The 25,486-nt window shown below is 36.4% G+C and overlaps 1 protein-coding gene across 23 annotated transcripts; it reads right to left on the minus strand.

Annotated features, from left to right (window-relative positions):
• LOC122051331 (protein SEMI-ROLLED LEAF 2-like) lies at positions 1-25,286 on the minus strand. Of its 23 annotated transcripts, none has more exons than XM_042612421.1 (24): positions 24,847-25,286; positions 24,705-24,764; positions 24,572-24,618; positions 24,476-24,483; positions 21,857-21,923; positions 21,540-21,719; positions 20,599-20,673; positions 10,859-10,974; positions 9,657-9,771; positions 8,252-8,380; positions 7,606-7,653; positions 6,214-6,416; positions 5,879-6,075; positions 5,500-5,795; positions 5,225-5,374; positions 4,706-5,146; positions 4,399-4,548; positions 3,878-3,953; positions 2,443-2,561; positions 2,185-2,370; positions 1,917-2,057; positions 1,714-1,842; positions 450-650; positions 1-368 (listed from the first exon to the last, which is right to left on the minus strand). In XM_042612421.1, the coding sequence occupies exons 6-24, from the start codon at positions 21,672-21,674 to the stop codon at positions 222-224; spliced, it is 3,054 nt and encodes a 1,017-aa protein (XP_042468355.1). In that variant the 5' UTR covers positions 21,675-21,719; positions 21,857-21,923; positions 24,476-24,483; positions 24,572-24,618; positions 24,705-24,764; positions 24,847-25,286; the 3' UTR covers positions 1-221. The 23 variants fall into 23 exon arrangements, with proteins under 23 accessions (XP_042468355.1, XP_042468348.1, XP_042468354.1 ...); XM_042612414.1 differs by having other exon boundaries at positions 24,380-24,483; XM_042612420.1 differs by having other exon boundaries at positions 24,476-24,486.
• Between the last annotated feature and the right edge of the window lie 200 nt (positions 25,287-25,486).

Here is a 25,486-nt window from a genome sequence, read left to right on the forward strand (position 1 = left end):
TAGCATATAATATTATCCTTTTTATTTGAATGAAAGGGAAAAAAAACACTTAAACACACCAATTCCTTGTTTACAGTCGCTTGAAAGAATATATTAGCTGATAAAAGAATAAATGAAAGGAAATATAGACACACTCTATAACATGCATTATTAGATTTTAGCGCATTTGCCTTTTGCCACATTATTAGATTTTATCACGCGCAAACTGATCCAGTATTGACTCAACAGCCAGCAGCTTTCAAGAATTTGTCGTACGGGGTCGCGGCCGGTAGTCTGAAGGACTCCTCACATTCATTTGGCAATGGGTTACTGTGTAGAGCTTGCTCCTCTTCGATTGATCTTAGCGCTGCTGCAGGATAATGCAGGACCTGCCAGGAGATACAGAGTCTCTGTTGTGTAAATAGTCACTGAAAGAAAGATGGTCTGAAAATATATTTAGGGAGACTTGCCAAGTTTGCATCCACTGCATCGGGGATTTCCTCTTCTGGCATGACTCTGCAGTCGACTTGCGGTTGCTTGAAGCTTCGAAGAACCAACATCTTTTCTTTCTTCCCGTTCATTAGGGCTTCACATTGGCTTTTCATCTGGTCATATGGTACTGGAATTGTTGGAGTTGGCGAACTGGCAACTTGTTGCGCTGTCTCGTTAACCTGCAAGTTCAGTGGCAAGAATGCTCATAATTTAGGAATGCACGCATGGAATATCACTAGACTACAAGAACATTTATTTGATAAGCTGTAAACTTGGTGCTAAGAGTTTCAATATCATTCGGGAACAAGTAGGGAGACGATTTTCAAAGTCTGAATTACTTCTTGTGAAGCTAAAAAAAAGGAAAAACAATCTGTAGCATTATCGTTTTCAAATTATAAGGCAATGTCATGCATCTAAATTATATTATAGGATAATATCATTTACTGCAAAAAAAAAAAAAAAAAACATCAACAACAACAAATTCATGAGTCCAGTATTTGTCTCGTCATAAGTTTTTCTAAATCAATAAAAAAACATGTGCAAACAATAAGTCTACCTAAGCATAAAAATCATGTTCACATCTTTTTTCCCATATATTTCTCCATTCATTAATTTAAAATAAATAAATAAATAAATAGCATTCACAGTTCTCTCAATCATCATTTCCCAATGTTTCACAGTTCAGCGGAAGTTCAGACAATATTTTGGCTATCAAAATCTTGCTGACCTGAGTTTGAGGATAATCATCATCATTAGGCTTGGACATCTATAATAACACAAAATTCATAAACCAAATACACTAAATGGAAAAAGACAACCCAAGTTTTGGTTTGTAAGCCAAGTAAAACTTATTTCAGTTCAACCCTGTATGTGTAGCAAAATATTACTATATTAATTAGTATCCCTATTAGAATCATTGGCTATTTGTGTTCATTGTCAAACAAAAAAAATCTTAAACTATAGCAATTTTTGATGTTATTAACCTTGCTTAAAAAGTAGCCATTAATTAATTTTTCATTGATATATTTTCAATTTAAAACTGAACCAACCTGAAATGGAACAGATAATTCAGTTTGGTTCCAATGGCAAAAATGATTTGGATTCAGTTTTGGTTTATATTATTCAAAGAAAAATATTTAAGTTTGGATTTGATTTTTCACAATCTGATACACCAAACCATGCTAATGTTCATTACTAAGTTGCTGTAAGATCTTTATGTAGGATTTCAAAGATAGCACATACCGATTCAATCAATTGGTTAACATTCAAGACATCAAAATTTTTCATAGACTCGGGCATCTTCCCATCAGACTGCCTCCTGAATGCTTCTGAAAATGGGTCCGCATCCTCCAAAAATGTAGGAGTCATGACCTGCATAATGAAAGTAGGAAGATCTCATTTATGAGAATGTTGACCTAGACTAACAACTGAACACGAGAGAGTACCTCTTCAAAAGATTGATGTCCATTTTGAAAAAGAGGTGAAGACGGGTAAGATGTCTCCATGAACAAAGGTGCACCAGTTGGAAGGGTATCATCAGGGGAAAATTCTTGTAACATCTGCTCTCTTACACAAATGAGCTTTCCCTGCAATGTGGTTGATAAAACATTTTAATATTAGCTGAACGGAAAACAAAAAGGGAAAAATTATGAAAAACAATCAGAAAAGTGGAACTAGTTAAAACATGAAAGTATGAGCAAGCAATGAATTTACCTTTGGTAGACTCTCAAATTTCTTCGTCAGCTGTGAAATGACAGCTTCTTTTAGTTGCGTATCATTTTCAACTTTCTCAAGTAACTCCATTGCAGCAATGTCATCTTCCTCAGAACCATAAATGTAAGAGCAAGATTCTATTTCTTGCAACCTACCCTCTTCAATTAGACAAAGATGAGGATCAACCTGCAAATCAGACTACTTAGTACAACCTTAGGAGATTCAAATGAAGTGCATAAACATTATGAACTGTCTAACCATTGTGTCCATCTTCACCGATGTAATCACATCTGGAATATCACCTACCCTGGCTGAAAATATAAGCATCGATGTTGCCAGTGTATACAAACATCTCCTACGTGAAGGCTGCAAAGGGTCTGCATTACTGATGATATGTTAGAACAACAGGATGAAACTTTCAGGGCGCCCTGATGGCACTAATACTGAAAGCCCACACAAATTCTATTTAAACATTTAATTTCCTTATATGTATGTTATAACTAGCATTCTATGGAAATGTAAGGAAAAACATAAGGTTTGTTATTTCAAAATTTCATTTGCTCTAATGATATGTTAAACTTACTGTAACTGCTCCTGAGTTTTGAATTAATATTCTATTCACTATCTCTCTCAATCAAACTTAGTCTACTTAGTTGAATCTTAATAGACTGAATTTATTATAAAGACAATAAATTATCCATGAAATACACAGTTTTGCAGTTCTAGTCTATTAATAAAAAAAATTCTCTTTGATTCTATAAAATTGCCAACAGAGGCATGAGCCATTATTGTGTAATCTCATGGCAAACAATCATATTTTTCCCCTCTCTTACTCTTCATTCTATGTTGTGTTAAGCCCTGTGTTCCATAACCATTGCTGCCACATCACCCCTCACCATCCACAACATCTTCCCCACCTCCACATTACTCAATTCCTTTCCGATCCTACAAAAGAAAAAAAAAGATTGGATTCATTGGAAGGGACCTAGTGAACTTTTATTGCAAAAAACACGAGGGAACAAAGCTTTAATTGGGATCTTCAACGTGCAAATTTCAATTGTCAAATCAATTTGTTTTGTAATATTGCAAACTCACTGAACATTGTTTGTGGTTATTTTGTTGGAAAGTTTGAATATATTGCCAATATATATATATATATATCAAATTCTCAGAAATCCTATACTTGTCATATTAGAAACAATGGGATTAGTTAGTCCCTACATTGTTAGTTCAAGTAGCGTCAGGCTTGGGATTATATAAACATTGGTTGTAAACACTGATTGAAATAGACTTTTCTCCACTTTGTATCAGAACACCCATATCTCTTTATCTCTCTGTAGCCCCTCCTCTTCTGCATCTTTGTAGATCCTACATCAACTCTACTCTTCATTCTCCTTCCACCATTTCCCCTCTCCCTAATCATCCCATCCCTCCTCTCAACCAAGGTTCTCAACTTGACTATTCCACTCAGTTTATCTTCAACTCAACTATTGTGTGTTTAATCCATAATATGCACTAAAGTCAATATATTACCCAGTATTAGCAAGAGGACCACAACTTGGAAATTAAACTTTAAACATTGAAACAAGGAAGATAAAATTTGTCGGTCATGAACTGATCTTTTCACATTGAAAACTAATCATATTGGAGTGATCAAGGAATAAAAAGTAGCATGATAATCAAAGGAACTCACTTTTGATCTCTAGAGCAATCTTCCTCAATGAGAATGCTAACTGAAAACAACGAACCAGGACCACATGACTAGAATTCTAGCAAGAGCATATGAATGTGTCAATCAAACATGAAAAGAAGAATTGGTATCGTCACTGATAAAATGGCACAAGTTGACAATCATTTCTCATGACAAAACAAGTTAGAGTAAGCATGCTGCTCCATTAAAATTATAAATCAGGTAGTTTCCTAACATCCAAAATCATTGATATAGATGATTATCTAATCAAATATTTTTATGTAAGCACTGCACATATGATAATCTGAATCTTCACAAATCTATCTTAATTTCCATTATGAGATTCTCGAAGTCTTGGTCAGCCGTCTAGCCTTGACTTGCACTTTGGCTTTAGTGCAATTTGACTGCGATGGAGATACATTGTAACTTCTTGAGCTTTTTAAAGTAGTGGTTACCAGTTGACAATATGAAAAAAAGAATACTGTACACCAAAATTGTAAGAAACTGGTCCAAGAAGTAGGTACCTTTGTTCGAGAAAATAATAAAACCAGATTGCATGTGTGGGCCAATGCCTCAAAATTTGCAGGGGTATTTTCTGGTGACATGGCTTGGACCCAAATTGATGACAGCAAAAGACCCAGTTGGTGACTACTCAGTCGCATAAGAATCAACTCCTAATTAATCAAATGAAATTAGATGATTAGTACAGACAATTCCATCAGATATGAGAATATAAGTCCAATTTAAATCTATTAGTACAAATTTTTTCTTTCAAGAAAAAAGTCATTGTAAAATGTCATTATCAACAGCTAAAGAAGTAACAGCGCCTACTTCCTCGGCAAGTCTGCCAGTTGCATTCCCCTCAGTTGAATTATCATGATGAAGAAATGCCATGCTCTGACTTTTGTTCTGGCAAGGGTCAACTCTGTACTGCTCAGAGCTTGCATAAGAGTTTTGCAATTCTACCTCCATCCTCTTTCCGGTGGCCTCATTTTTTTCCTTTACATTTACTAGGGATTCATTGACATCGGAGTTCTTGAATCTGAGCTTCTCCAAAATGATTCTAGAGGACGCATAACCTGACAGTGCTACCAAATGTGTTCCTTTTGGATCATATCCATTGAAAGAAAGTGGAATAACTGGAGTTGACCAAGGACAAACAATTGTGGGCGTAAGAACAGAAGAAAAGATCCGATGAGAGCCAACTCTTATATCATGCTCAGGATGTGACATTGCTAGAAGCAGCTGGTGAAATAGTGCATCTGGAAAAGCCTGCGATGTATGGATACGTCATACACCTGAATTTACTAATATATTGGAAATAATAAACAGAACATAAGGCGATCTTACCTTTTTTTGATACGACAAGTCAGGGATGGAGGCAACTAGCTGACAAGCGCGGTAGACAGAAGAAACTGTTGCTCTGGCTACAGTAGTGGTAGTAGGAATATTTTCCAGTAGAACAGCCATCATGTCAATAATAGGTCCAACATCTCCAACCTGTTAATCAAATATGAAAGAAATCAAGAGACTGAAGGAAGCTCCAGTGGCTGATGATAATTGAAAAAGTAAATTATATTCAAAAAGCTAGTTTGAACTCATCTATGTGTTGAAACTAAAAGAACCTTATTGACTAATTTTCTGATACAATTTTCCACAGCGAAATGGAGCACAGAGTTCCATCTCTCAGAATCTTCATCATCCATATTTGATGCTTCAATTGAAAATTGTAAGCATTTGCGCAAATGCCTTATCAAGTCACTTATTGAAGTGATTACAGATAGTGAGGCTTGGAGTTTCGCTTGCAATGTAAGATGAGCAGCAACATTGACGATATTGACCTGCATGATAAGCTGCTTGCCTGTATTCTTATGATCTAGGTGCTTTATTAATGTAGATATCAACATATCATTATTCTGTCCTGAAAGCAGACAGAAGCTATGTTTATCCATGTCTAGCAGAGGCTAAAATGAGAAAACACAACAAAGGAGCAACAGAAAATACCTGAATTCTCCATCAGAACTTGCAATTCAGATAGCACAGAACAAGCAACTCCTTTCTCAGGAGACCAGTACCTCCCACTGTCAAGTTTACGAAATAAAGGATCTAAAACTCGTCTTACAGTGGTTGCTTCTTTGGCAAGTTTAGACATATTATGCAAGCAAACTTTTGACCAGTGTGCAGGGCATTTTGTCAAGTCCCTGCTTAACAATATAGAAGTTAATAGCACGAAACAAGGTAAGAAGGACAAAAACACATCAACAGACAACTTTTTACACTGAAAATTATGAAACAAGATAAATAGAAGGGAAAAAATGTGATAACAGTGAAGTTCTTACACTGTGGCATCAAGTTCCACATTTATGATCTGATGTACTGTTAGAACTTTTTTCCAGGAGTCCTGGAAGGATGAAACATTATCTTCTACCCTAACAACCTCCTCAGCCCATTTATTCTGATCATGAATCGACTGGAAATCATGCTTACTATTATCAGAGCCAATTTGAGGAACCTCGTAGTTATCCAAGATCACTTCGACAATCTGTTTCAAGTAGAGGAAACAAATATAAAACATTTTTCCAATAAAGGCAAGTAGGAAACACACAAGCCCTAGGAAATAAACTAACTTGCGATCAAAATAAATATATCATGAGAAAAGTTCATGAACCCAATTTGAATCTCCTATAAAATCTAAAATGTCACGGCAAAAAATGACATTCTAAATCAATAAAGTCAAATATACATAAATCTGCCTTTTCATCACCTCAAAGTGTTAGGTCAATTTAAGACAGACAGCTAGTAGCTTAGTTGTTATGGGCTTTGGTAATGTTGCACAATGCTTTTGGACCAATTCCTGCCAGTCACTCAGGTGGAGTTTACCCCTTCCTTCAATAGAAAAAAAGGTCCAAAATCGGCCTATTCGTTTTCCATATTAAACAAAACATGAAAAGTTGCATGTGACTAGTGATGTGTATGTGGTACCCCCCAATCTAGGTATATGTCAGCTAACATCAAGAGACAGAGATGTTAATATAGAAAGCTAACAACCCAATAAATTGTATGGAAGGGACTAATATCAATTAAGGAATAAAATCTAAGAATATAACATTTAGTCAAACATGGAAAGTTTGATCAAATTATTGGTCTTCATCTAGCATGACTAGGCAAACTTTTTCAAGGTAAGATTTCAAGGCACAAAGTGGAAACAGGCACCTTAGATTCAGAAATAGGATTCAGTATAATATCCTTCTTAAAATGAGTTTGACACTTCATAGGATCAAATGTCAAATAAATGCCTGAACTAGCGATAGAAACCACAGAGATTAGGATCACCCTACCATCTTAGAACTGTGACAAAAGATTTTTGTAACCATTAATGCAAAGGGATGGTCCTTTTGACTTTCATACTCCAGAAAATTGAATAGATAGTTCATCCAAAATTCAACAGCAAATATTTATATTCTATTGCCATCCTACAAACATAAGCAAGCAAACACAATTGTGCAATGTAAAAGGAATTTAAAAAGGAAGGTGACACCAAAATATATCCTATACATGAAGTGTGCATAACATAAGATTCTTTGTTGCTAAGAATAAGAGCTGATAAATTAAAAAGAACTCGATCAAATGCCTCTAGGTACAATATCTGTAAATTGTAAACTTGGACATAATAATCTTGTTAGGATAATGAAAACTCAGAATACAAGGAACAGTGAAAAGGAAAAACTTACATCATCAAAATTCATCGAGATATGAGAGTATTCACCCATGAAAAGCACCTGGAGTCAAGGGATAAAATTAGTATCTCGATAAAGAAAGAAACTGGAGATAAAAAAACATGAATGGAGGAACGCTAACATGTCTTATCGATAATGCATAGATTCATCTTGTCCCAATTCATGGATTTATTAAAACCGAGAGTTTTACAAATTAATTTGGATTTAGAAACTAGCACAGTGAATTTTCATACATCTAAGAAAAATAAAATATTGGTAAATTATTTGGCATAAGCAAACATGCATCAAGGTATGCCAGCTAATCACAACAGTCAGAATAACTGTTTCCAGAATAACAGCCAATCCCCCCCCCCCCCGGAACCAGGAATAGGGACTTACAAGAAGATAGTAAACTCAAGCCACTAACTAAATTTTGATGATCTTGCACTAAATTAACAGTAAAAAATAAAAAAAATACGACAGAAAGACAAGCTTACAGTAGCAACTTGACCCTGATAATCAAATATTAAGTAACATAGCAAACTGGCATTAGAAAATAATAATAATAATAATATAGATCAAGTAATTTGAATTGAACATTGTGGATAAAGGATTATAGAAAAATGAAATTGCAATTCTTGCAGATCATGGACTAGAGTACCATGGAAGAAAGAGCTTGCAGGCCTGCGGAACGCAAACGAAGTCCCCTATCATCTTCCCCTACTTCTCGACTAAGTTCGCAAAGCTTTGGTATGAAGCCTTCTACATTGAACATGTATGTGCTATCCACCTTGTACAAATGCATACCACAAAAGAACAAATAAGTGCACCTGACAGATGATCGATCAAAATTTAATCTGACAAAATATCAAGAAAGCTGTGCAAACCAAGATTACTACTAGAAGTCCAGGAAGTTCTGTGGTCAACTTTTGACACTTGGCTACAGTAGAAATTTAACATTTTTAAAACCATCAATATCCAATTAGGAGTATTGAAGCCATACCAGAAACCACCATTTTTATGAAAGATGTTAATTCCCAAAGAAAAAGAGTAGGAATAATGATACAACTGTGCAGGGTAATAGTGGTGTGTCTAAGTAGAATAGGTGTGAAACTAAAGCACTTTGAGGCAATTAAGGTGTTTAAAGAAGAAGCCCTAAGGAACTACCAATCCATCTTAATCAAGGAAAAGAAATAAATCATAGTCGGTAGTTAGGGAGGAGGTATCAATATCTAAAATAATGAACTAATGTGCACTTATATCCTACTGGAGCATTTAGAAGCTAATTTAATTTAAACATTCACTTTTCACTATTAAACAAATATCTTCAACCAAAACAAAAAGACAATACAGAAAATAGGTGCCTAACACAAGAAATTCTATAATATATTCATTTCTCTTAAGAAATTGCAAGTTCCAAATCTAACTCTCAAACTTCTTTAATATTGTCTCTCATATAGGACAAAAAAGATGGACAAATGCCAAGATTATTACATCAATTCGACTCTGGAAGCAAATTCTTTTTGACTTGGCAGCTCACATTTGCTGATTAAGTAAACTGAAACAAAGATTTCAGTGAAAGCGTATTACAGCTCTAATTACTTCTGATCTTTCTAGTGGCATATTTGGCACTGCTTCTTTAATTATAGCAACAATAACGTCACCAATATGAGCATATCTATAATTACCAGCTCCTATGATTCGAATACACATCAATTCTCGGGCTCCGCTGTTATCCGCTACATTCAAAAGGGTTTGAGGAAGGTTATGTTATTTAATCATATGTTTGGTTCGAGTAATGAGTGATTCTCAGGTAATGGAGCATGCCTGCCATGTTAGCAAATGGAGGATATGACCCGGAATGGAACATGCCTACCTTGGAAGTGTGAGGATAGCTTGAACCAAACACACCCTTAAATGCCTATCAAAACTTCCCTACACTATGAGATATCAACTCAAAAACATGATCTAATATTTGTTGTTGTTAACTACAATAATATATCCTTCATTACAGAAAAATAATAATTAAAACATATAAAAGATCCTAGCAACACTGAACAAGTTACCTGATTGTTAAGGAAGTCAACAAGTGTAAGACAACCAAGAATACACATATCGTCTTGTTGTGTTTGGTCAAGTAATATTTGCACAATGCTCAACAAGCTAGTAGCATACAACGGCCTGAGTGAACATAATTAAACCAATTAGAAGATGAATTAAAGCCCAATACCACAAGATAACAGAATTCATTCTAAATATTAAGGAATTCGAACTAATACCAAAAGTGCTTTAATTTATTCAAAGCATTATATTGATATATTTCCAATTATTATCCCACCTTGAGAATGATGAAAGAGCTTGAATTACTTGCACAAAAATGCAACGAGATGCTGACTTTGAAATGTTAAAGATAATGAGGAAACATTTTCCTCTCGGATAAAATCATAATGACTACTTGAGAAGTCAAGGGGTCTAGCACATAATTTCCAAAGTAAGAAATTATGATCTCGGACACCAATACAACAAATTTTAAATATGTATGCACTTTGCCCATACACTGAGAGATGCACTGACAACTCCTGCGTAGTAAAGTTGTATAAGATAACAAGAAGGAGAAGCAAGAACTTCATCAAATCTTTGTCAGACAGATAAACATTAGTTGGTGAGAACCAATGCTAGCGGTATTTTTACTTGTGAAGATATAACATGTTGTCAACATGAAATGAATTGAAACAAATTGTATAAGAAATACAGACACCAAGTATTTAACTCACTTTCTCATTCTTCTTTTCAAGTATCATGCCTACAAGACATGTAATTATCAGGTGACTACAAGACATAATATTCAAACATTAGTATGGCTGAGTGAATATAAGTTCACCAAATTACTAATCAGTATCAATAAAATATTTTTCAGAACGTCAAGAGATCATGAAGGGTAGTGTCGAAAATTGAAAGTTCATCATGTTTGTCTCATTAATGTGAGTCACATCTTGCATACTTCTCTGTGGTGTTCATTCATACAACAATAATATGACTGTTGTATTTTATTGACATCAGCCTAAACAGGAAATGTCCAAGTCCAAGTCTTTGTGCCTTTGCATCAAAAGGGGAAAACCTTAGCAAGTTAGAACAAGGTTGACTTAAAAAGTTCAAATACAGGTAATAACTAGCAAGTGCGGAATTTTAAAAAACAAAAAGAAGTTAATTAACAAAACAATATGCATTATAATGTGATAATCTAAGATAACATGTACAATTTACTCACATTTGCTCCTTACATGATGCTAATAATTTCCTATAAACACAAGGGACCACTTTTGCCAAAGAAAAATGTTCATTTCTCAATTCTTTATAAAATCTCTGCTCCAAGTAGTTCGTGATCTACAGATAAAATACACATCAATTACAGAATAAGTCTTCAGATCAAACTCGACAGGAAAAATAGATACAATAAACTAAGTTTCTCTTTAACAACTCGATGAAGAAATTTATACAGCATCTAGATGATGATTTGCGTAAATAACCAGAGGAATTACAAATAGTTTTTACCAGTCTCCTGAAGTGGTGACTAACACTTGAACAGAAGTAATCAGAACTAATTCCAACTACATTTTTATAATTCAACACAAACTCCAACTCATTGAAGGAAGGTACAAAAGTACAATATTCTAGCAAACTTGGATACAATTACACAAGGAAAAAAGTTGCCACTATTTGGAGGCAATTCCAGCATAGAAGCCTGCCAGATATTAGACTTGGAGCTACTTCATTAAATGAAAGGAAAAAAACACAGCAAGCATGTAGTCCATTGACAAAATATATTCATGTCAATCCTGCTATGACATTAAATGTGTTAATTTAAAAGGGAGAAGGGACATCACAGATTCTCAGTGCCTTGTATGAATGGGCTTATGATTATCCACTCGAGCTCCCACCTAATTTTGAGCTATTGATGCCTTTTTCTTCCTTTATTTGTCACATCTCTAATTCAAAGACCATTAACAGCATATGAAACAAAATATGCAGAATACTGTGTCCTATGTACTAGTTTGAGCTTATATTTGCAGTAGCATATGAACCAACACCAGGCCATTAAGATCCTATATGAAAGATAAACTAGTAAAAAATTGTCTCACTGTTGCATTTTTATATCATGCAAATTATTCAATCAGAGAAATGATTGGCATATCACAAATATACATTGAAAAGAGAAGAGGAGCACAATCAGTTAGTCTTGTCTTGCATCTCTGATTTAATAATTAAACATATCTTCTCCCTTCTTGGTCCTTCCCCACTTCAGTCAATTTATGTCAGCTCTCTGTTTCCTGATGAACTTCACCCAGTGCCCAACTCTAGTGGCTAAAGATTTCAGTCTCCAAGCAGCTAAGAATTTGAAACTGAAAGAAGATAATTTAGTCTCTCTTGCCACCCTTCTTTTTTCAGTGTTACACATCGTACATGTCATGCCTCAAGCCTTCACATCAGGAGACTTTTAAAGTGTAACACGTTTTTTTTAGCCAATGTAAGATATGAAATTTATTGGATTGAAACTTTTGAATAATTTCTACTGTATTTGGTGTATTAAAAATACAAAAAATATATAGAATGGGTCATTTCCAAACAACTCAAGCTATTAGGATTACAATAACAACAACAATAACAACAACAAGCCTTTATCCCACTAAGTGGAATCGGCTATATAAATCCTCTTATGTCATTGGACTCAATCTCCTACTATATCCTCATCTATATTTAAATGAGTTTTATGTTGTTACTAAGATCTCCCTATTCCTTGATTAATATGTGTATTTGTCATGATCTCACATCACCTAAGTGGGGCATTTATCGGTCACCTAAGTAGATTGTCATACCTTCTTACACATGTCTCTTTGAGTTTTCCCTCAATAGGTGTAACTACAACTTCCTCTCTAATATTATTATTTCTTATTCTATCATGAAAGTTGTTAGGATTACAGTAGCCATCCAAATTTAACATGGTAACAAAGGAAGAGATCTTATGTTTGAATCATGAAAGCCATTGTAATTCCAAAAATATCAATCAAGTCCATGAGTGGTTGGATGAGTCCAATCAACCCACCCACAACAAAGGGAAGTGTTAAGTGAAACATACAATTGAAGCCTTTCCTAATAGTTTTTGCTGCGGAAATTTTGCTACGCCAATCAAACTTGGCATGATTAGTGTAAGCCAAAATAAAGAAGAAAGGGATATGAAATGAAGGTTACTCAACTAGAAATAGTAGAAAGAGACACATTTAAGAAACAGAATACGTTTCAAAATGAGGTGATATTTCCCACCTAAGCACAAACTATATGTACCTAAGATGGGAAAATGGCAAAGGTACCAATTGTTGGTACCCCAAGGCTGTTTTGATGTGATCAAATAAGTTAGGTTAGGTCCAGTTGTGTTTAACCTTGTGTCTAAGTGTACAGGAACTTAGGAGCACAGGACGTCAAGCAAAAGACGCAGCTAGCGAGAAGGACGGCACGGGAGAGAGTCGACGGGCTCAATGCGTCCGAGGGACGAGGTGCTGAGAAGAGTACGCGGGCGGACGAGAAGGAGGCGCGCGACGTTTCTGAGGGACAAGAAGCCAGGAGCGAAAGCTTGCTCGAGAAAACCGAAAGTTGGGTTCAAGTGAACCCTATTGCTGATGGTCGAGATCACCCAAGCAAGAGGAACCGGAGCGGAAGACCCGGACCGAGGCGAGCGAAACCGGAGCGAAAGGCCCAGACTGAAAAAGTCGACTTGGTTGACTTTCCTGGTTCGGGCGTCCGGAATCGAAGTTTATCTAGATCGCGTTTGACCGCGATCCATTGCTAAGGGGATAAAATTGTATCCCTCTCCCGGCGCCTGGAACCCTTCCAGGTGCCCCGAACAAGACTATATAAGCAGTCTTGCTCTCAAAGCTTTACAAGAACATGAAATACAAAGAAACAACACTTGTGCACTTTAGTTTTTGTTTGGCTTTTTTTTTTGTTCATTGTTGTAAGAGGTTTCTCCGCCTGAAGGAGATTCTTAGTGCGATTCAACTTCCTTGGATTAACAACCTCCCCAGTTGTAACCAAGTAAATCTGAGTCTCGTCTTTTAGTTTATCTTTTATTTTGTTTATACAAGTGTTTATTTTATTTAAGTTATAAGTCCGAGGAAGGTATTTTTGTTTGTTTTTGTGCGGGGGCTATTCACCCCCCTCTAGCCGGTTGCCAAGGGTCCTAACAAGTGGTATCAGAGCAAAGACACTTCAGGAAGACTAACCGCCGATCGAAGCACCGAATCAATGGCCGAACCGAGCATATACCCACCGAAATTCGAGGGGGAGTTCGCAAGCTGGAAAAGAAAATGGAGATATTCTTTAAACCCGACTTTGAATTACTTTTAATAATGAAATTTAATTTTGTAGCACCCGAAGGAAAGGAAAAATACCAGTGGACAAAGAAGGAGCAAACCGATTTCGTGGCACACGGCAAAGCAGAGTTCCATCTGTTGAGCGTCCTACTGCCACAATATATCAACCGGATCGACACCTACGACTCAGCAAATGAGCTTTGGGAGAAGTTCTGCTACACGAAGGGACATCCGAAGCCAAGCTCGCGAGACGGGATCTGCTAAGGAATCAGTTAAGCAACATAAAACTAGAAGCAGAAGAACCCGTTGCACATCTTCACTCGAGAATGAAGAAACTAATCACCGGACTCACGAATCTCGGAGAAAAGGTAAGCAACCGAGATTCGCTAAGGTACGCGCTTAATGCATTTCCTAGATTTACTGAGTAGGCATCATTAGTAGATACTTACTACATTTCTAAAGATTTAGATGTTTTCAACATTTAAAGTCCATGAAACGAGATGTGTAGATCCGAAGGAGCCGAAGCACAATGTTGCCTTTAAGGCAAGGATGGACGAACGAGATTCAGAATCCTCTCTGGACGATGACGAAACAGTAATGATGGTAAGACAATTTAAAAAATTATTTAAATCTAGAAAAACTATCCATCTGCAGGGTATAAAGAAAAGAATAATCAGATACTACCACTGCAACGAAGAAGGGCACATTAAAGACAACTGCCCTAAGATAAAGATCAAGGACAAGGACAAAGGGAAGAACAAGAAGCCGGTCCAATCCATCAAGTACAAGACGCTAAAGGCGACGTGGGACGAAAAGTCGTCTGAATCAGAAGTTGAAGCTGTTGCCGGACTTGCATTAATGGCAAGTCATCAAGACAACGAAAACGAAGTAAGCTTGTCCGAAATGTGCATCGAGAGCATCGATGAAGGGAGAGCGACATCGGAAGAGAGCAGCAGTTCAGGGGGAGCTACAGATAACAAGATCGACAAGGTAAGTTAAGTACGATCTATTCCTCCCGATAAGTTATTTAAATTTGTTAAATTATTATCTAAAGATTGTTGCAAATTAGAAAAATAAATTAAAGAGTTAAAATTAATTCTAGCCAAATCTTGCCTATTAGAAGATTTTGAAAAGTTAAAATTGGAAAATGATGAATTGAAAATACAAGTAGAATACTTGAAAAATCATGCATGCTTAAATATTAAAAATCAAAATATTAGGAAATATAATAATTTGAACTGGCATTTTAATTACCACAAGGGACAAATTAGGAAAATTTCTCAGAAATATATTCCTAAAAGATTTTTAATTAACCCAATGGCTGGAACCTATATTGGGTTCCAAAGTCTTGTCTAAATTGAACTTTAATTAGACTTAGGAATTTCAGCAAGAAAATTAAATATTTGAATTTACTTAAGAGGTTTTGTCTAGAAAGTGATTGTTGCTCCAATAACCAAGAAGATCTAGTGCTCCGCCACAGTCTGGAAGCCAATTAATGAAATAAAATGTTTAATTGACTAACTGATAAAGCATTTAATTGTAATTAAATAATGTTTTAAATAATTACTCAAAACATTTTCCTTTTGGTGTTTTTAACTTAGAAAAAACTTAAAGTTTTTTTTGGAAGTATCAGCTTTACTTTACCAAATTATTGATATTACAATTTTTTTTATATCAAAAATATTTTTTACTTAGAATTTTTTAAAAAAATTATTGCATTTCTTTTAAAGTGCTATCAAAATTATTTTCAAAATTTTCAAAGACTTGATAAGTTTTTCAAAAAATGTTGAAAATCTGATTTTATTTTTTTTTTTAAACTAAAAAACTTTACTATTTTTTGAAAAATTTACACTTAGATTTCTTTTGGTACCCCATTTTTTATGTGCTCAAAGGGGAGAAAGGAAGATTAAGTCTAAGGGGAGGTCGATTAAACATTTTTCAATTTTTGCACTTTAACTGCAAATTTATTGATTTTTGCACTTTAACTGCATATTTATTGCTTTTACTTTATGTTAGTTTACCCTAACTTAACTTGGGTTGCTTACATCAAAAAAGGGGAGATTGTTGATACCTCAAGGTTAATTTGATGTGATCAAACAAGGTAGGTTAGGTCCAGTTGTGTTTAACCTTGTGTCTAAGTGTACAAGAATTTAGGAGCACAGGGCGTCGAGCAAAAGAAGTAGCTAGCAAGAAGGACGGCACGGGAGAGAGCCGACGGGCTCAATGCGTCCGAGCGACGAGGTGCTGTGGAAAAGTACGCGGGCAGACGAGAAGGAGGCGCGCGACGTTTCCGAGGGACGAGAAGTCAGGAGCGGAAGCTTGCTCGAGAAGGCCGAAAGTTGGGTTCGGGTGAGCTCTATTCGCCGAGATCACCCAAGCAAGAGGAACCGAAGCAGAAGACCCAGACCGAGGCGAGCGAAACCGGAGCGAAAGGCCCGGACTGAAAAAGTCAACTTGGTTGACTTTCCTGGTTCGGGCGCCCGGAATCGAAGTTTATCTAGATCGCGTTTGACCGCGATCCATTGCGAAGGGGATAAAATTGTATCCCTCTCCAAGCGCCTGGAACCCTTCCAGGTGCCCCGAGCAAGACTATATAAGCAGCCTTGCTCTCAAAGCTTTACAAGAACATGAAATACAAAGAAACAACACTTGTGCACTTTAGTTTTTGTTTAGAGGCTTCTCCGTCTGAAGGAGATTCTTAGTGCGATTCAACTTCCTTGGATTAACAACCTCCCCAGTTGTAACCAAGTAAATCTGTGAGTCTCGTCTTTTTAGTTTATCTTTTATTTTGTTTATACAAGTGTTTATTTTATTTAAGTTATAAGTCCGAGGAAAGTATTTTTGTTTGTTTTTGTGCGGGGGCTATTCACCCCCCTCTAGCCAGCCGCCAAGGGTCCTAACAAGTGGTATCAGAGCAAGGACACTTCAGGAAGACTAACCGTCGATCGAAGCACCGAATCAATGGTCGGACCGAGCATATACCCACCGAAGTTCGAGGGGGAGTTCGTGAGCTGGAAAAAGAAAATGGAGATATTCTTTAAAACCGACTTTGAATTACTTTTAATAATGAAATTCAGTTTTTTAGCACCCGAAGGAAAGGAAGAATACCAGTGGACAAAGAAGGAGCAGACCGATTTCGTGGCAAACGGCAAAGCACAGTTCCATCTGTTGAGCGTCCTACCGCCACAATATGTCAACCGGATCGGCACCTACGACTCAGCAAAGGAGCTTTGGGAGAAGTTCCGCTACACGAAGGGACGTCCGAAGCCAAACTCGCGAAACGGAATCTGTTAAGGAATAAGTTAAGCAACATAAAACTAGAAGCAGAAGAACCCGTTGCACATCTTCACTCGAGAATGAAGGAACTAATCACCGGACTCACGAATCTCGGAGAAAAGGTAAGCAACCGAGATTCGCTAAGGTACGCGCTTAATGCATTTCCTAGATTTACTGAGTGGGCATCATTAGTAAATACTTACTACATTTCTAAAGATTTAGATTCTATTACCTTAGAAGAAATGTTTTCAACATTTAAAGTCCATGAAACGAGATGTGCAGATCCGAAGGAGCCGAAGCACAACATTGCCTTTAAGGCAAGGATGGACGAACGAGATTCAGAATCCTCTCTGGACGATGACGAAACAGTAATGATGGTAAGACAATTTAAAAAATTATTTAAATCTAGAAAAACTATCCATCTGCAGGGTAGAAAGAAAAGAACAATCAGATGCTACCACTGCAACGAAGAAGGGCACGTTAAAGACAACTGTCCTAAGATAAAGATCAAGGACAAGGACAAAGGGAAGAACAAGAAGCCGGTCCAATCCATCAAGTACAAGATGCTAAAGGCGACGTGGGACGAAAAGTCGTCTGAATCAGAAGTTGAAGTTGTTGCCGGACTTGCATTAATGGCAAGTCATCAAGACAATGAAAACAAAGTAAGCTTGTCCGAAATGCGCATCGAGAGCATCGATGAAGGGGGAGCGACATCGGAAGAGAGCAGCAGTTCAGGGGGAGCTACGGATAACGAGATCGACAAGGTAAGTTAAGTACGATCTCTTCCTCCCGATAAGTTATTTAAATTTGTTAAATTATTATCTAAAGATTGTTGCAAATTAGAAAAAGAAATTAAAGAGTTAAAATTAATTCTAGCCAAATCTTGCCTATTAGAAGATTTTGAAAAGTTAAAATTGGAAAATGATGAATTGAAAATACAAGTAGAATACTTGAAAAATCATGCATGCTTAGATATTAAAAATCAAAATATTAGGAAATATAATAATTTGAACTGACATTTTAATTACCACAAGGGACAAATTAGGAAAATTTCTCAGAAATATATTCCTAAAAGATTTTTAATTAACCCAATGGCTGGAACCTATATTGGGTTCCAAAGTCTTGTCTAAATTGAACTTTAATTAGACTTAGGAATTTCAGCAAGAAAATTAAATATTTGAATTTACTTAAGAGGTTTTGTCTAGAAAGTGATTGTTGCTCCAATAACCAAGAAGACCTCAGTCTGGAAGCCAATTAATGAAATAAAATGTTTAATTGACTAACTGATAAAGCATTTAATTGTAATTAAATAATGTTTTAAATAATTACTCAAAACATTTTCCTTTAGTGTTTTTAACTTAGAAAAAACTTAAAGTTTTTTTTGGAAGTATCAGCTTTACTTTACCAAATTATTGATATTACATTTTTTTTTTATATCAAAAATATTTTTTACTTAGAATTTTTTTTAAAAATTATTGCATTTTTTTTAAAGTGCTATCAAAATTATTTTCAAAATTTTCAAAGACTTGATAAGTTTTTCAAAAAGGTTGAAAATCTGATTTTTTTTTTTTTTTTTTAAAAACTAAAAAACTTTCCTATTTTTTGAAAAATTTACACTTAGATTTCTTTTGGTACCCCATTTTTTATGTGATCAAAGGGGAGAAAGAAAGATTAAGTCTAAGGGGAGGTCGATTAAATATTTTTCAATTTTTGCACTTTAACTGCAAATTTATTGATTTTTGCACTTTAACTGCATATTTATTGCTTTAATTTTATGTTAGTTTACCCTAACTTAACTTGGGTTGCTTACATCAAAAAAGGAGAGATTATTGATACCTCAAGGTTAATTTGATGTAATCAAACAAGTTAGGTTAGGTCCAGTAGTGTTTAACCTTGTGTCTAAGTGTACAATAATTTAGGAGCACAGGGCGTCGAGCAAAAGACGCAGCTAGCGAGAAGGACGGCACGGGAGAGAGCCGACGGGCTCAATGCGTCCGAGGGACGAGGTGCTGTGGAAGAGTACGCGGGCGGACGAGAAGGAGGCGCGCGACGTTTCCGAGGGACGAGAAGCCAAGAGCGGAAGCTTGCTCGAGAAGGCCAGAAGTTGGGTTCGGGTGAGCCCTATTCCTGATGGTCGAGATTACGTTTGACCGTGATCCATTGCGAAGGGGATAAAATTGTATCCCTCTCCAGGCGCCTGGAACCCTTCCAAGCGCCCCGAGCAAGGCTATATAAGCAGTCTTGCTCCCAAAGCTTTACAAGAACGTGAAATACAAAGAAACAACACTTGTGCGCTTTAGTCTTTGTTTAGTTTTTTTTTTTGTTCATTGTTGTAAGAAGCTTCTCCGCCTGAACGAGATTCTTAGTGTGATTCAACTCCCTTGGATTAACAACCTCTCCGGTTGTAACTAAGTAAATTTGTGAGCCTCGTCTTTTTAGTTTATCTCTTATTTTGTTTATGCAAGTGTTCATTTTATTTAAGTTATAAGTCCGAGGAAGGTATTTTTGTTTGTTTTTGTGCAGGGGCTATTCACCACGTAGGGTAAGACAAAATTGCATCTTGATCGATTTCAGAGCTTCCATTATATATCTGTGGCAACTTATGATGCATTGACAGAAAATACAATCAGATCAGCCTCAACAGAATGGAAGTGTAACACATTGAAAAAATTGGGATACTATCCATTATAATGTCTCACTAAATTTGTTATTTGAGATGAATGATGGTCCCACAACAGTGGACATTCGCTATGCAGCTTACATACAGAAGCTCATGATGTGTGAAGGGAACAAACACAAGGGTTATTCTAATGTGTTAAATACTACGCTACAAACCGATTATCAGCAAATAATGGGAATAAATGGCTGATGAATGGAAAATAATGCAGGTATAAGAACATGCATAGCATGACGAAACATCGTCCAAAAGTAGAAAATCACATCACTTCATCAAGAATTTCAAGTTCAAAGTAATTTGGAGTTATACAGTGTGTTCCTTGCTGCATGTCATGGAACTATCATAGATAACATATCTTAAAACTCCTTCAATGACAAGATAGGTAAGCAACAGGTAGGAGGAACTTAAGGTAAAAACACGAATAGCACTGAAGTGGACACCAAAAAGTTCTTTGAACAGGCAAAATGACAAATATTTCTCGTACTCCCAATTAACAGGATTATGTCCAAGTGACAGTATTATTTGATTGTAGCATAAATTCAAACATTATCAATGCAAAGAACAAACATAAAGGGCAGCCTGGTGCAAATGCAAAGAACAAACATAACATAGGAAAATCAGTATTCAGCAGTAAAATCTACCATGGTGATTTAGCACAACATGCAGTGGAATAACAGTAATGATGCAAACCTTTGGGATACGAATTGGATTTTTTGAGGCATAATCACAAAGCTTGCCAATCATTCTGTCATTTGGTTCTCCATCCTGTAATTTCACATAACATTTTTCTATGTTTGTAATATAGGCAATAACAAGTTAGCAAGCTTCATTTTGCACTGGTACTGAAAGTTAATAGATACTTCGTGCATAGTTATTAGTTGGAACCTGGATCAAAACTACTCATAATTGGAGTATGAAATAAATACATGATAAATTATGACATAAAAAGTTGTGTGTCAACTCTTCCAGACCTAAACTGACAAGTTCTTCATACTGGGATACCCCTAATTCCCAACCAATTTCTTTTCTGCTAAAAAGGGATGCTAAATCTGCTCACAAAGAACAATGTGGCCATCAATTAATTACTCAATTGATGTAAGTAGATGCTAGAACAGTAAAATTGCATGTAATGCACATCTATTAGCAGAATACCTTAATGATCTGTGAAAAAGGAAGGTCATAGTTGGTAGATCTATTTGGCCATTTGTAAAAACAAAAATGAGTTTGCATGTTAGAACAGAACATTCTTCCAAATCGACAACATCCATTGAGAATGGAATTAATTCTGGTGGCATTAATTGATAACACCACAAGAAAGGGTAGGTTGGTCAACAAGAAGCAAAACTAAAGTCTGATCGAAGCATTATACACAAACTTGGTCACATTTTTTAAGAAAAGTTTCAGTTTTACCAATAATTATTTCACTAAAATATAATGTCTAGTCCTGTATGAGATTACAAAAACAGTTTGAAAGAAACTAAAGCTGAGATGGATAATGAACAAAATCTAAGGACAGAAAAATAGCATGACAACAAGTGTTGCACATCCATCACAGTCCAGTTAACTAAGCTTCAACAGAATGAAAAATAAAAAAATGAAAATTGTAGTTCCATTGTAAGTGAATGGCTCACCTGAGAGCGAGGGAAGACATCTGTGAGGAGTTTCTTATACCGTTTAACGGGTTGCCGTGATCGTGCCCGCAAAGATGGGCAGAAGCAACAGAGCCTGCTGCATGCAGGCAATACACGCCTTGACATGACCCCCATTTTTTGTCACACCCCAATCGTAGAGTATAACAGAACGCCAAATACCTACTCAAGAAATTACCTTGTATGTTAGAAAACAGACTGTATTAGAACAATTTTCATTTCATAACTAACCTTTCTATAAATCCTTATTTGTAGGATATATGTACATATCAAAAATATATTTACAAGATAATTCTTACCAAAGATTCTTACAAGTACTAGAGCATTCCAGTCAAACCCTTTAGCTTGGTACATGCACTTCTTTATCTGAAAAGAGATTATTAAGCACAATTTGAGTATATACCCAGAAGAGTTAAAGTAGCACATCAATGAGAATGAGGATATTATAATACATTCAAACAAATAAACCAAAAATACTTATAAAAAAACTTAATTATAGATTCCATTTAAATCAAATCGGTGGCATAGAATCCAACATCAAGAATTTAATCTAATCTATTGTCTCAGGTTCAAGTTATGACCATGATCAACTCTAGAGGTACAGGTCACCTAGCACAGCTACACTTTTGATTCAGTGCCATGACAACCTGACCAACATATAACCCCACTATAGAGATCACCTTGAAACTAGTTAATCAATTAAATGTGTTGGTCACTTAGCACAGATACACACTCACTTTTAATGAATAGTGGGAACTAGTATCATATGGCAATTCAATGCCATGTCAACCTGACCAACATATAAATTATAAGCCCACCAAGTTGGTGTCATTTTCACTTTATAGCCATCAACTTGAAAGTAGTTAATCAAGTAAATGGGTTGTCAAACTTTCTCTTGATATAACAATTAACACTAATCAATACACAACATTTTCAATATATATATCATATATGATCTGAAACTTTATTCATTTAATCATAAACAATAACTATACATATCATGACATTGTGCCACTTTTGTGGCAAAAAGCGATTCGCTTGCCCCCAGCGCCCGCCAACCCGTCCCTAGGCCAACACGGAGGAGGTAAATCACGGGCGACTACTAGCCATTAGTGCAAATGGTCAAGGCATGGGGGAAGGCATGCTCGGACGTGCGGAGTTTCGACCCCAAGACCTCATGTGGCAACACCCCATGCCTCAACCACCGCACCACCCCAAGGGGACAACGTTGTGCCACTTTGAAGTTTGAAGTCATATCTTATGGTACAAGTATCATATACTAAAATGATCTAGATGTTCTCTTTTGAAACTGGAATTCCTAAACAAGTTTGCCCTACAACTAATTTAATAATTATTAAAAACTATAAGAAATAAGAAAAAGAACAACCTTGGTATTTTAATGATTCCAAGATTTGGTAGAGGCTTACATTATGGATGGTCAATGTTCTTTCACTTTTGATCAAAGGTCAAACAAGGACTACTCCCCACCACACCCTCTTGTTCTACTTCCTCAAGAACACAACAACATTAACCCTTTCTTCTCTGTTTCTTCCCAATTTCTTCTTCCTCCTTTCCCCTTCCTGTCTCTGTTCACAGGGCCATTCTGAGCAAATCCTACAGCCTGCTGCTCTCTCTCCTCTTCTCTTCCCCATTTCATTCCTGCTCACTGCAAAGACCTCTACTTTCTCTCGAAGTCAGCAGTCCTACTGTCCACTTCCTCTTTTCTTCTTCCATCTGCCTCTGTTTGCTGCCTTCTCTGCTCTCGTCCTCAGTGAGAATTCAACCTGCAATCTTCCCCTTCCTCCGATCCCTTGATATCGATCCTTCTTCACCACTCATTGCCCTTGCCTCAACCCACAGACCCCTCTCCTTCGATCTCCCTATCTTTCCTCCTATATAGTTAGGTGGTTAGCTGGTCAGTTTGATTAAAAAATAGATTTAATCTAAATAACCAATTTCAGGCCATCCCCACAATGTCACCTTCCAAACTAAACTTGCAAGTGTATATCAAGAAACCAAACAAAATGGGAATTTTCCTGACAATATTGTGGCTTATCAATTCAATTTCAAAACAACTATTAGAATTCTGAGAAACAACCAAATAAATATAGCCCTCCTAACTTTTAGAATAAGAAAATAGGTCCAAATTATGTGTAGTCCTTCCCAACACACCCTAACTCACATCATGCTTTAAGTATAGCCCTTATACAAATTCTTCATGTTTAGTGCATCGTTTCACATAAAAGATGTTAAATCTAAAAATGTTTAATAAAATAAATCTCTAAACATGCATCATTATTAGTAAAAAGATAGACATTATATATGCATCATTCTCGGCTAAAGAAACAAAAACATTAAACAAGTTGTATGAGGATAACAAAAGTACTGCAAACATGTATCATGATAAACATAGTAAAGAAGATAATCATGCTATCAATATGCATAGAGTGCAACAGATAATGAGCTTCCTCGAGTCAGGATATCAATCAAAGCCTGCACAAGTTGTTATTCCCAAAGGTAAGATCATCATTCCTGAGCCAGGACCGATTAATTTTGGTGTAAAGAAGAACTTAACCTCAATCTTTCATCTCAAGTTCCACTACAAAACTCCACCTCTTTCAATTTATAGTTCCCACAATGGGAACAATCCCCTCATCATACTCACCTCAAATCACTCTTCAATACATACACACTCCACTCACCTACAACCTGACAACATGATTAAATCACTTCTAAGATATGGAGTCCTTGATTGATTATGGAGACACAACACACAATTAAAGCTCTTTTAATCAACCTTTTTCCCTCGAGTCATCACTAACCTGTTGAATCTTGCCCTTAAGCAAAAGGGGAGGATCCAACTTTAAGAAGAAGGCTTGTTGACAATGAAATGCAGATCCAAAGAAGATGTTTATCACCTTTGAAACTGCTGCCCTAAAACAAAATATAAGGAATTCTTTGTGAAACATTATGAAACAAAATAAGAAAGAGACATCAACCTTCGCATTACTTACCGACTTGCTAGGCTATGGATGGACCGGAGTAGGGACGCTAAGAAAGCCTATCTTAATCAATCATGAATTAGAATTTATTAATCATTCGATTACAATATCGGAGACAAAGATTTGACTTCGATTTAAAACCCACCTTCTAAGCTACCACCGAGGGAGGAAAGAACGTCAAGTTTCTGTCTCACTGCAACAGCACCTGTTTAGCACTGAAGTCCATCAGAGCAGTAAGGATTCCGAGAACTCACGGCTCTAAAAGAAGGATGAAACTCGCTGCTCACCATGAATCGCCTGAGCGAGGATTATCCGTAAGTCCCGATCTCTCCTAAATCTCCTTCCCCTCAAGGCGACGGAGACAGCAACCTCCTCGAATCGGGCGACGGCCGATTCCCTTCCAATTCGGCAGCACCACGGATATCAAATCGATAAGCGGAAATCGAATGCCCTACAACCTCACAATGCCGAAGCAACTTGGAACGTTGTCTTCCTTCCAGGAACGGCGATTGTGACAGGGGCTTCCCAAATTGACGGCGAACCTTCCGAATGGATAGAAGAAGAAGAGAGGGATCAAGAGATTTGGCAATCAAGGAGCTCGCGCGAGATCTTCCGGTCGCAATCGAGGGGAGAGATGTCGGCGTAGACTCGATTGGAGGAGAAGATGGTGCAGAGGAAACCACCGCTGGAGCGAAGACGGAGCCAACGCGAGAATCGCGAATTCCGTCGGGTATAATAAATTTAAAATTTTAAAATAGTTAGCATATTAATATATAATTTATTTAATTAAAAAGCGTAAAAGAAAATATCAATATAATTGGATTAATAATTTTCCAAATTCAAACCTAATATGTTGTGTAAATATTATTTAATATTGTTAAATTAGAAATACAATCGAATAGAGTTAAAATTCATTAAAACATTTAA

This window comes from Zingiber officinale, chromosome 3A (assembly GCF_018446385.1).
Source record: "Zingiber officinale cultivar Zhangliang chromosome 3A, Zo_v1.1, whole genome shotgun sequence".
NCBI classification, from domain to species: domain Eukaryota; kingdom Viridiplantae; phylum Streptophyta; class Magnoliopsida; order Zingiberales; family Zingiberaceae; genus Zingiber; species Zingiber officinale.

Coding starts and splice junctions, on each gene's coding strand:
- LOC122051331 (XM_042612427.1), bottom strand. CDS start 21,674: ATGGGGGTCATGTCAAGGCGTGTATTGCCTGCATGCAGCAGGCTCTGT. Junction 7,654..8,251: donor TGCAAGCTCTTTCTTCCATG/GTACTCTAGTCC, acceptor CCTTGACTCCAG/GTGCTTTTCATGGGTGAATA. Junction 2,371..2,442: donor CGGTGAAGATGGACACAATG/GTTAGACAGTTC, acceptor TCTGATTTGCAG/GTTGATCCTCATCTTTGTCT.